Source organism: Onychostoma macrolepis, chromosome 25 (genome assembly GCF_012432095.1).
Source record: "Onychostoma macrolepis isolate SWU-2019 chromosome 25, ASM1243209v1, whole genome shotgun sequence".
NCBI lineage: Eukaryota > Metazoa > Chordata > Actinopteri > Cypriniformes > Cyprinidae > Onychostoma > Onychostoma macrolepis.
This window is the reverse complement of record NC_081179.1, coordinates 5,026,200-5,038,349: the sequence shown is the minus strand read 5'-3', so window position 1 is coordinate 5,038,349 and position 12,150 is coordinate 5,026,200. Positions and strand designations below refer to the sequence as shown.

Sequence of the window (12,150 nt, the reverse complement as noted above, 5' to 3'; positions counted from 1 at the left end):
TAATCGAACACACTTGATTTAACTCATGAGCTCATTAGAAGGAACTCCAGGTCAGATAAGGGAGACATACAAAATGTGCAGTGTTGGGGGGTGCCCAGGACCAGGGTTGAGAAACACTGTGCTAGACGAACAAGTTCGATCCACAGCCTCTCCACCTCGCGACCTACTGAACTTGAAGAATCTGCTGATGACAGTATGTGGATAGGACTTTGGTGTGTGTGTCTTGTTGCATAGGCTTATTTACCCTCAGCCAGTGAATCAACATCATCATAAATGTCTACAAAACAAAACTAAAAAAAACTAAAAAAACAGATTTTAAGAAATACCATAAGTAAACAATTGCAAATAAAAAATAAGCCAACAAGAAAAGCTCTAAAATATGACAGCATTTTTCTTACTTGTAGAACAGAAAAGAAAAACAAAATGGATAGACAATGTAGCTGTCAGTTGTGATGATTCTCATATTGTTTTACTTTATGCATTATAGCCCTTCACGTATACTGAAGTCTCAAACTTCCAGCCAGTTGATAATACCTAGAATATCAAAATCAACTGTGGGTGGCAGGTCCTATTCTTTAGTGCCCAGACTCATTCTTCTTAGTGTTTTTTGTTACCAATCCAATGATACCAATTAGTGTGTGTGTGTGTGTGTGTGTGTGTGTGTGTGTTACATTGTGTAGTCTCACTTACCCATCCGTGAGGAACCATAACACATGCCATCAAAATTACTGAAATCTGCAAAACATTTGTGGCTTCTCAGTTAACTCAATATTATAGCATCAGCAGTTTTAAATAATTAAGTAACATTTTATAAAAAATTTAAGCAAACTAAACATTTAAATTACTCTTTTTTTTTTTTTTTTAAACGTGTACTATTTGTTTTTACAATTTTCATGAGTTTAGATTTACAAATACCCTCCTCTTCTGGTAATCCATAAACATCTTCAGTATCCCAGCAATCAGATTCTTTTAAAGGAAAGAAAACTAAAGTCAACGGCCAATTATTAAGGATCTGCAATTTTTTGATGGCTCTGTTACAAATGAATGCAATGTTAATTACTCAATCTCACAAACAAAAAAACAAGAGACAGTATATTTTCAAACTGCAAAGAAAAAGTAAATAACCCACACCTTGTATTAACATTTCTATGAATCTATTAAATATTAAACTATTAATATGGCGATAACACAGGGGCGGAAAAAAAGAGAAGCTCAAAGAGACGTGCGTTTGTATTTTCTTTTGAAAAAGTTTCCCCAGAAATACTTTGCTATTTAATGCATTTTTCCTTACAAATAGTTTTATCAACATAACTCGAGTAAATGTGTAAAAGGTATGGCATCCTTCTAGAACAATGTGCATTTATGTTAAAATTGTAACACAAAAGATCAAGTTTAGTTATTCTTATTTATTGCAAAACGATAAAACTGGCACCGTTTTGGAGAGAATTGGGCTCTCATTTTAACCCATAACTATGAGTTTCTAATGGTGTTTGTATTTACACTGTTCTAAACATTAACCCATAAGAACCCACGGTGAGGCGGGTGTCACAAACACTGTGATTATCTGAAAGGTCTTTTTAAAGCATCATCCCTCACTTTCAACTCAGGAAGTCCCTAAGTGACATATAATGAACACCCAGGTTCAGTCATGTGACAATTTGTGCATTTTTTTGTTGCCATAGCAACATTTCCAGAATGGTGTCCTGTCTGGTTAGCACATGTTACAGTGTCAGCAATTTTTAAAAACGCTTGTTTTTGTTACAAAAGGCATGTTTCAACCCATGCAACAATTCTAATCTTTAACATATCCTAGATTACTCTTAACCTGATTTTAATACATTTCTTGATCAAATTGATATAAAACAATTTACAAAGATATTGTGGTGACATCGGGCTATTAACCTTATAAAAATAGGTGGAATTTTTATGTGACATATTTGTCACATTAAGAAAAATGGTAAAAATGGTAATGAGCTGCTCAATTAATTTAGCTGATTCAATTATTTTAGTGTAATATATTTTCTGCTGCTCATTTCAAAGCATATTTTAACAAATCTATGTCCATGTTTAACATGTTGACCTCCAGTGTGAGGTACTTTTTTATTCAGTCTGCACATTTTCAAGTTGTGAAAAAAAAAAAAAAAAAAAAAAAATTTCTGGTTTAACCATATATGTGAAAAGGTAGAATTTTGATATGTGGTTTTGAAATATGTTGTGGCAAAGCAAATAAAATGCAAAAACTATATCACTTCTGAAAAAGGTTTTTGTTTTATCTTCCCAGTGAAGTAATCATTTTGATATATGTTGTGGAAAAGCAAATAAACAGGAAAAAAACTGTAATTTAGGGGGGAAAAATTATAAAATGTATTTTTTTTTCAATTGAGAAATAAACGCCCAATGTAACATATAACATGAAAAATGTATCATAAACGCCCAGTATCATATATATGTAACATTACAGATCTTTCACAAGGAGGGGTTGTATTTCAAAAACAACTGCAGAAACATGTTAGAAGTGGTCCATTTGGTCTGTTTTATATGCCCCATAATTTTCCTATAAGGACAAATTGTTCTGGATTCTCATGGGTTAATATTTTATGTGCAACAACAGAATGCTTTCTCAGTGGCCTTACACATGATTTTAAATCTATTTTTCAAACTTTATGATTTAAATGGCGATGATTGTACTGAGAATAACTTTCATCTTTTCTTCAACTGAATACTGTTTCTGTGCTGTTTTTTTTTTTTTTTTTTGTTATCAACATTTTTATTTATTTTTTTATACATAACATCCAAAATAAAAATAAATAAATAAATAAATAAATAAAAATAAAAAACAACAACAGACACATACTCAATATCTCAAAGTCCAATCACAGGGAGGGAAAGAGGGAAAGGCAAGAAAAACACAAAAGTCACTCCTTTATACAGTCACGTATATCAAAAAGAAAGCACTGCCAAGCATCGATGGTAGAAGGCTTGGCCCCATTGATTCGTGCTGTTGTACATTCACAAGCCACTATGTGCAGGAGACTACGGATCCAATATGTTTTTCCACACATGTGCGGTGTAAACCAGTTTTGTATTATTGTCTTCTTCGCAGCTGTAAAACCAGCAAACATCATTCTCTTTTGCATTGAGGTTATACAGAGATCAGAATCATCATTAAGAAGACACAAACTTGGATTAACAGACCAATCCATTTGCAATAAGGATGATAAAACCAGGTTTACATGTGTCCATAGACTGATGACGACAGGACATTCCCAAAACATATGCAGAAAAGTACCTGATGATGTAGTATTACATATATGGCAGTTGAGATTCGGTTGTAGTTTCATTTTAAATCTTTTGTAAGGAGTTATGTATGCTCTATGAATGACTTTGAAGTGAATAAGACGATGAGCCAGATTTTTAGATGTTAAACTGAGATTAGACCACACTTCCTCCCAGTCGACAGACAAATTAAGGTCAGATAATTCCCTATTCCAAATAGTTTTAATAGAAAGAGGTTTTGTAATACAATCAATAATCTTATTATATATTAAAGAAACAGACGGCCGACCAACAGATGGTGCAATCCAATCTTGCATAGGATGAGAGGAGATGGGAGATGCCCAAGGAACTCCATACGCTTTGAGAGCAGAACGTAACTGAAGAAAGACAAAATATGCGGATGCTGGTAGACAAAATTTGGTTCTTAATGTCTGAAATGAACATAGGCCCTGGTTATCATATATATCACCGCATGTGTTTACACCCAAAGAGGACCAAGAGGGTTGGACAAATGGACGATTTCCGCATACAAAATTAAAATTGTGCCATAAAGGTGTACTATTACAAAATTTGAAGGTTCCTCCTATCCGACGTTCCACCGTTTTCCAGATTTTAATAGAGTTGGCCACAACCGGACCAAATTTATACTTATCCCTTTTTTCCTGTGCCAGTAAATAACATATCTTGGAGTCTATTTGGTTTAACCTTGTCAGCTTCAATCACTCTCCAAGAAACTGTAGATTGAGGATCAACCCAATTATGAAGAGCCTTAAGCTGGAACGACCAATAATACAGTTCAAAATTTGGTACAGCCAGTCCTCCTGCGCTATTAGGATGTTGTAATGTGGTAAGTTTAATTCTGGGGCATTTATCATTCCAGATAAATTTAGAAATTATGGAGTTAATCTCCTTAAAATAACCTGGAGGGGAGAAAGTGGTAGCATAGAGAAAAAAATTAAATCGAGGTAACAAATTCATCTTAACAGTGGAAATTCTTCCTTGAAGAGAGACTTTAAGATTCTTCCATCTTTGAATGTCATTTTGACTTTAACTAAGATATTATTAAAATTGTCTCTGGCAATCTTATGAATGTTTTTATATATGGTAATGCCCAAATAGATGAAAGATTCCTTAATAGGGATAAATGAGGGAATAGAAGAATTGACTTTAACATTGTTAATTGGCATTAAAGCAGATTTGCTCCAATTTATTTTATATCCTGATAAGCTACTAAAATTATCAAATTCCTTAATTACACTAGAGACTGAAACATCAAAGTGGTCTAAATATAGAATAATATCATCAGCGTATAACGAAATACTATGATTATGATCATGAATCTTAATCGATACTTCAGATTTCCTGATGGCTTGTGCTAAGGGTTCAAGAGATAGACAAAACAATAAGGGTGAAAGCGGACATCCCTGCCTTGTTCCCCGCTGCAAAGGGAACGGGGGAGAAATAATATTACCAGTTATGACTGATGCTGCAGGTGAGTGGTATAATGTCTTAATCATAGAAATGAAGTGTTCGCGAAGCGAAACATTGCAGAACTGCCCACATATAATTCCACTCTAGCCTGTCAAAGGCTTTTTCTGCATCAAGTGAAAAGACCGCACAAGGGGTCGGGTGAGAGTCTGCAAAGTCCAGAATATGAAGGAGTCGACGATATTGTCAGATGCATTACGCCTTGATGAAACCAGTTTGGTCCTCCTTGATCAGACTATGAATTACCTTCTCCATACGAAAAGCAAAAACTTTAGCATAGATTTTAAGATCACATGGGATAAGCGAAATCGGTCTGTAGCTGGAACAATCTAATGGGTCTTTCCCTTTTTTAAGAAGTAATGAAATCAGTGATGTTTTTGATCTCTATGAAAACCCCATGTTCAATCGCAAAATTAAATGAATTAAGCATAAGTGTCCCTACCAAATCCCAAATTTCTAAATATAATTCGGGAGACCATCTAGACCTGGCGATTTGCCCTTTTGAAGGCTTTTTAGAGAGACGTGAAGCTCCTCCAAACTTAATGGGGCCTCCAAAGATTCTTTATCCATCTGTGAGATCCGAGGCAGTTCCAATTTATCTAAATACTGCTTACAAATTGGTTCATCAAAATCTGTTTCGCTTTATACAGATTCATGTAAAACCTTTAAATATGTCATTAATTGCCGCAGGATTCATGGTGACATGATCATCCGATGATTTTATTGCGCTAATATATGCCTTAGACTCGCATTCTTTCAACCTAAGGGCCAATAAATGACTAGGTCTCTCTGATTCAAAATAATATTTTGCCTAGTCCTATGTAAAATAAATTCCGCCTTTGAGTGTGAAAGTAAATCATATTCTTCTTTTAAAGAGGACAACTGTGTAGCCTGTTGCTCAGTAAAATGTTGTTTTTGTAGGTTTTGCAATGATTGTATTTTATTTTCTAATTGTGTAAATTGGTAAGTTTTCGCTTTGGCAAGAGTAGAAGAAAAGATATACAGAATCCTCGTATGGCACATTTAGTCGATTCCCACATTATTTGAGGATCCACATCAGAGGGCATATTGATTTCAAGAAATTCCTTAATATATTCTTTTAATGAAGTAATGAAAGTCTGATTACTTAATAATGATATGTTAAAGCGCCATCTAGGGGCTTTGGCTTTAACATCGGAAAGAGGAACACTGCACAACACAGCAGAATGATCAGATAATAAAATTGGTAATATAGAGATGGACGAATTCGACGAAATTAAAGATGGGCTGAGAAATATGTAGTCTATCCTAGAGAAAGTCTTATGTCTATTAGAAAAAAAAGTCCTTAGCTTTAGTATTCTGAATTCTCCAAAGATCGATTAAGTTGAGCTCCGTGATAAATTTATTCAGTAATTTAGAAGATGGATTGGCTGTTGTATCAAATTGAGATTTATCTAAAGCAGGATTTATGACAGCATTAAAATCCCCACCCACAACTAATGGGCAGTCAGTCTGCTCAAGTAATGTTTTGGAAATCCGTGTAAGGAACGCACTGTCTGTCTCATTCGGACCGTAAATAGAGACCAATGCTAACCTATTATTATATATTTTGCATCGAATAAACACAAATCTACCCTTCTCATCACTACCAAGGTGTTCAATTGTTAAATTTAACTTTCGATTAACAAGGATAAGCACCCCCTTAGTTTTATTTTGAGCGCAGGAAAAAGCCACTAATTTATAATATTTATTCTGAAAACGTGCCACATCAGCTTGTTTTAAATGCGTCTCTTGAATTAGGGCACAGGAAATAGACTTACGGTGTAAATATTCTAACACACGGGTTCGTTTGACAGCGAATTTAAACCATTCACATTCAGTGATAAAATATTTAGAGTATGCATTGAATATTCACAATCCCTAAATTGTATTCAATAAATGAAAAACAAAAGCACTTCCATTCTGTAAATAGCATGTAAACGCTGACGTGCATTTTAGATACCAAACCTCCTAGAAGAAAAATCCCTTTAGAAATAAGGTAAAATAAATAACAGTATAAATGTCTGTTGTAAAAAGTAAAAACAACATAAAAACCTGAACAACCAACAACTATAAACGAGGAACAACTCAGACCGCACATTACCGAGAACATAGGTCTGACTGAGCAACAAAAATAGTGATGGTTCGTGACCGATCCACTCCAACGCAAGACATGTCTCCCGAAAGGCCCACACAGCCAAAAATATTTTAATTAAACCTACTCTCAATTAGTCCCTCCAAAAAGAGAGAGAGAGAAAAAAAAAAAAGGAGTGTCAGTCTTACCAGCAACGAGATCGTTGTACCGGATATATAGGGACAATATCTCGGTAGTAGAGAGAGAAGAGAAGAAAAAGCAAAAAATAGACTTAGCAAGCGTCCATGTCCATCCTACCATCATCCCCTACTGGGCAGCTAGAACCATGTCCATCCCGGCCATCAAGTTCCTCCCGCTGGACCGGAGAGACAGCGGCCGCTGTTCCCCCGTCGCCGCCCCGCAGAGCCGCGGCATATGTCTTCTGCTGAGACAGGGAGCTGATAAAATCCTCCGCTTTCTGAGGGGAATCGAAGCTTTTCTGTTCCCCTTTGTGCCGTAGTTTAACCACCGCCGGATAGATGAGGAAGGGCTGGAGGCCAAGCGCTGTCATCTTCTTCAAAACCGGACCAAATGCCTTTCTCCTGATCGCTGTAGCTGGACTAAAGTCGGGAAAAAATAGTAGTGTAACATTGTTCTGTGCGCATTTCACCGGATAGGCCTGCCGAGCACCCTTCAGGATATCAGATCTGTCATGCCATCTCAGTACACGGAAGATAAGAGTGTGCGGCCGATCGGAGCCTCTCCCTCCGTCATACACGCGGTGCGCCCGGTCAATCTCAATGTCACGGCCCCTCAAGAAAGGAATCCACTTGGGAAGATGAACTCTGAGGAAACCAGCCGCGTCGGATCCCTCAGCCCCCTCTGGCAGCCCCACCAGTCGTACGTTGTTCCTCCTGCACCTGTCCTCCATATCCGTCATCTTCTCGGTGAGTCGCTCCAGCTGATTTCTTATGTCCGTGACTGCCCTCCTATCCTCACGTGCATCTGCTTGCACAGAGTCAACGCGGTCACGTGTCTGCTTCGCCGCTGTAGTTATGGCCTCAAACTCCTCTCTTAGCTTTTTAACAGACTTGTTGGTCGCTTGTATGTCCTCACGCAGTTCGCGCAATGCTGGAATCAGTACAGAGTCCATCGCATCTCTTACTGCCGAATTCACAACCGAATTCAAAGTGTTTTGCTGTTGTTTAAATGCTAGTTCAATACGGCTAGCGATAGCATCGTCGAGGTCTTCTCTGGAGATGGCGGAATATCTGAATTTTTTCTTCATTGGCGATTGCTCAATCTCTCTTTTCCAATCCCCTTTGTCTGCCTTAGCACTCATGATGGGTCCAATGCAGAGTGGTTCAAATTTTACTGACGGGATCTTACAATATGTGGCAAAGTGAGCAGAGCGAAAGACTAAGCTTGCATCGCCGTCGAAGGGTCACGTGATCCCCTGTTTCTGTGCTGTTTTGATGTGTTTTAAAGAGTTGGCAGTCAAAATTAAAACTGCTGGATGATAGATATTCTTCATTCTTTATGACAAACAAGATAATGTGAATTACAGAATGTACAACGTTTTTTTAAATGTATAAATTGCAGTGTACAGCGTTTATTATGAGAGGATAGAATCCACAGCTTAGTACTCGCTACTCATGAGTACTTTTAAATAGGCTACTCTTTTACTCTTACTCAAGTGTTTTTTTGGACAAGTACTTTTACTCTACTCACACTACATTTTCACGAGTTCACACTTACATATAATAAACTGGGTAAAGGTTTATGCGTATTTGGCGTGCTGTCCAGGGAGAGGGCTCCGAGCTCGGTACTTACCCCCGAGCCCAGGGTACTCCCCCTGTACGGAGAGAGGGGTCCGAGCTCTGCATTTAGCCCGGACCCAGAGCGTTCCCCCCATGCTGGGGTAGGAACAGGCTGAAGGTGAGGAGTCGGGTTGGTGGAGGGATGCTGAAAGACTAGAACTGATGGAGGTAAGACTGCTTTGATTATTTATAGGGGTTCTCTCTTGAGCTGATTGGATAGATGGTGTGATTGCTGATGATGAAGTGGCTGCGTTAATTATCTGCACGTGCTCCTCCCGAAACTTGTTAATAAAACATCACTTCACGAGTTCACACTTACATATAATAAACTGGGTAAAGGTTTATGCGTATTTGGCGTGCTGTCCAGGAGAGGGCTCCGAGCTCGGTACTTACCCCGAGCCCAGGGTACTCCCCTGTACGGAGAGAGGGTCCGAGCTCTGCATTTAGCCCGGACCCAGAGCGTTCCCCCCATGCTGGGGTAGGAACAGGCTGAAGGTGAGGAGTCGGGTTGGTGGAGGGATGCTGAAAGACTAGAACTGATGGAGGTAAGACTGCTTTGATTATTTATAGGGGTTCTCTCTTGAGCTGATTGGATAGATGGTGTGATTGCTGATGATGAAGTGGCTGCGTTAATTATCTGCACGTGCTCCTCCCGAAACTTGTTAATAAAACATCACTTCACGAGTTCACACTTACATATAATAAACTGGGTAAAGGTTTATGCGTATTTGGCGTGCTGTCCAGGGAGAGGGCTCCGAGCTCGGTACTTACCCCCGAGCCCAGGGTACTCCCCCTGTACGGAGAGAGGGGTCCGAGCTCTGCATTTAGCCCGGACCCAGAGCGTTCCCCCCAAAGATGCAATAAGCACGGGACAGCAGCCAAAGAGGTGTGTTGATACCCCCCAAAATCGGCAGAGCTTAATGTTGGTGGGGTGCTGGACGTCGCTTGGAGTAACGGCACTGCTGTGGCCTTTAGAGAAGAGAGTTTAGCTACTGCGGGAGCGGACACTGCTGCAACATCTGAAAAGAGAATGTGGCTTCTATTGAGACGGGCACTGCTACGGCGTCTGAAAGAGAATGTGGCTTCTGCGGAAGCAGGCACTGCTGCAACATCTGAAAAGAGAATGAGGCTTCTGCGGAAGTGGGCACTGCTGCAACATCTGAAAAGAGAATGTGGCTTCTGCGGAAGCGGGCACTGCTGCGGTAGTAGGGATACAGGCTCCTGCGGGAGCAGGCACTGCTGCGGCAGTGGGAAAATAGAGATGAGTGGGCGGTAGAGATACAGGCTCCTGCGGGATTGAGAACTTCTGTGGAATCTGAAAAGAGAATGTGGCTTCTATTGAGACGGCACTGCTACGGCATCTGAAAGAGAATGTAGCTTCTGCGGAAGCGGGCACTTCAGCAGCAGTATGAAATGAGCAGGGCACTGTTACGGCCTCTGGAAAGAGAAGGAGGCTTCTGAGGGAGCAGTCACTGCCGCGGCAGCGGAGGAATATAGAAAAGGCTCTTGCAGGAGCAATCACTGCTATGGCATCTGAAAAGAGAAGGAGGCTTCTGAGGAAGCGTGCTCTGCTACGGCAGTAGGGAAATACAGATGCAAGCTCTTGCAGGAGCAGTTACTGCTACAGTACCTGAAAAGAGAAGGAGGCTTCTGTGGAAGCGGTCACTGCTACGGCATCTGAAAAGAGAAGGAGGCTTCTGAGGAAGCGTGCTCTGCTACGGCAGTAGGGAAATACAGATGCAAGCTCCTGCGGGAGCAGTTACTGCTACAGTACCTGAAAAGAGAAGGAGGCTTCTGGGGAAGCGTGCTCTGCTACGGCAGTAGGGAAATGCAGGTGCAAGCTCCTGCGGGAACAGTTACTGCTATGGTACCTGGAAAGAGAAGGAGGCTTCTGAGGAAGTGGTCACTACTACGGCATCTGTAAAGAGAAGGCTTCTGTGGAAGTGGTCATGGCTACAGTATCTGAAAAGAGGAGGCTTCTGTGGGAGCGGTCACTGCTACAGCAGTAGGGAAATACAGATGCAAGCTCCTGCGGGAGCAGTTACCGCTACGGTACCTGAAAAGAGGAGGAGGCTTCTGTGGAAATGGTCACGGCTACGGTATCTGAAAAGAGAAGGCTTCTGTGGGAGCAGACACTGCTGCGGCAGTGGAGGAATATAGAAAAGGCTCCTGCGGGAGCGATCACTGCTACGGCATCTGAGAAGAGAAGGAGGCTTCTGAGGAAGCGGTCACTGCTATGGCATCTGGAAAGAGAAGGCTTCTGTGGGTGCAGTCACTGCTGTGGCAGTGGGTAAAAACAGATAGGGCTCCAGCGGGAGCAGACACTGCTGAGGCATTTGAAAAGAGAAGGAGGCTACTGAGGAAGTGTGCTCTGCTACGGCAGTAGGGAAATGCAGATGCAAGCTCCTGCGGGAGCAGTTACTGCTACGGTACCTGAAAAGAGGAGGCGGCTTCTGTGGAAATGGTCACTACTGCGGGAGCCGTCACTGCTGAGGCAGTGGGTAAACACAGATAGGGCTCCAGTAAGAGCAGACACTGCTGCGGTAGTGGAGAAATAGCCGAAAGGCTCCTGCGGGAGCAATCACTGCTGAGGCATCTGAAAAGAGGAGGCTTCTGTGGAAGTGGTCACGGCTACAGTATCTGAAAAGAGGAGGCTTCTGTGGGAGCGGTCATTGCTACGGCAGTAGAGAAATACAGATGCAAGCTCCTGCGGGAGCAATCACTGCTACGGCATCTGAAAAGAGAAGGAGGCTTCTGAGGAAGCTGTCGCTGCTACGGCATCTGAAAAGAGAAGGCTTCTGCGGAAGCAGGAAATACGGATGCAAGCTCCTGCGGGAGCAGTTACTGCTACGGTACCTGAAAAGAGGAGGAGGCTTCTGTGGGAGCGGTCACTGCTACGGCATCTGAAGAGAAAAGGCTTCTGCAGAATCGAGTACTGCTGCGGCAGTGGAGAAAAAATCAGATAAGTCTCTTGCGGGAGCGGGGTGTTGCTGGGATGGTTGAAGTGGAGATGAGCCGCTATGAGTGGATTTGGTGGTGTTAGAGAGGATGGCTATGGCGGGTCCGTGGGTCGAGTGAACAGGGATGGACTGGCGTTGAAGGGGTCTGCTGATGAGGGTTCGGTGAGCTTCTTTGATATGGATGGGTCTTCACCGCTAGCGGAGACAGCCTCACTCTAGCGTCTGCTATGGAAGCTGGAGGTCATTGCTTCGGCTGCTGTGGCTCATTCATGGGAAGGGAGTGGAGTTTGTTACATCCTGAAGAGCCTGTGGTCTGTACCACTAGCGGAGGCAGCCTCACGCTAGCGTCTGCTATAGGGGCTGGAGGCAACTGAAAAGGAAAGGGGTTAGGAGTAAAGCCGCGGTCACACTAGACTTTGATCGTGCGAAGTTGTTTCGCATGCTGCAACGGTCGTGATATGACGTCACGCTGTGCAGCGTCTTTTCTTTAAAAACCTAAATTCAGCATGTAACG

At 41.5% G+C, this 12,150-nt stretch overlaps 1 protein-coding gene across 14 annotated transcripts in view; it reads right to left on the bottom strand.

The window, feature by feature from the left end:
• Window positions 1-7: 7 nt before the first annotated feature.
• Window positions 8-12,150, bottom strand: part of LOC131534834 (von Willebrand factor A domain-containing protein 5A-like) — a 36,257-nt gene continuing 24,114 nt past the window's right edge. For 6 of the 14 annotated variants that reach the window (XM_058767893.1, XM_058767890.1, XM_058767895.1 and 3 more), the window contains 3 exons: window positions 916-966; window positions 691-735; window positions 8-184 (listed from right to left, as the gene is read on the bottom strand). In XM_058767893.1, the coding sequence (XP_058623876.1) occupies window positions 24-184; window positions 691-735; window positions 916-966 (257 nt within the window). In that variant the 3' untranslated portion in view covers window positions 8-23. Of the gene's footprint in view, window positions 278-690; window positions 738-915; window positions 970-12,150 lie in introns of all 14 variants that reach the window. The other 8 variants (XM_058767886.1, XM_058767888.1, XM_058767897.1 and 5 more) reach the window with 6 other exon arrangements.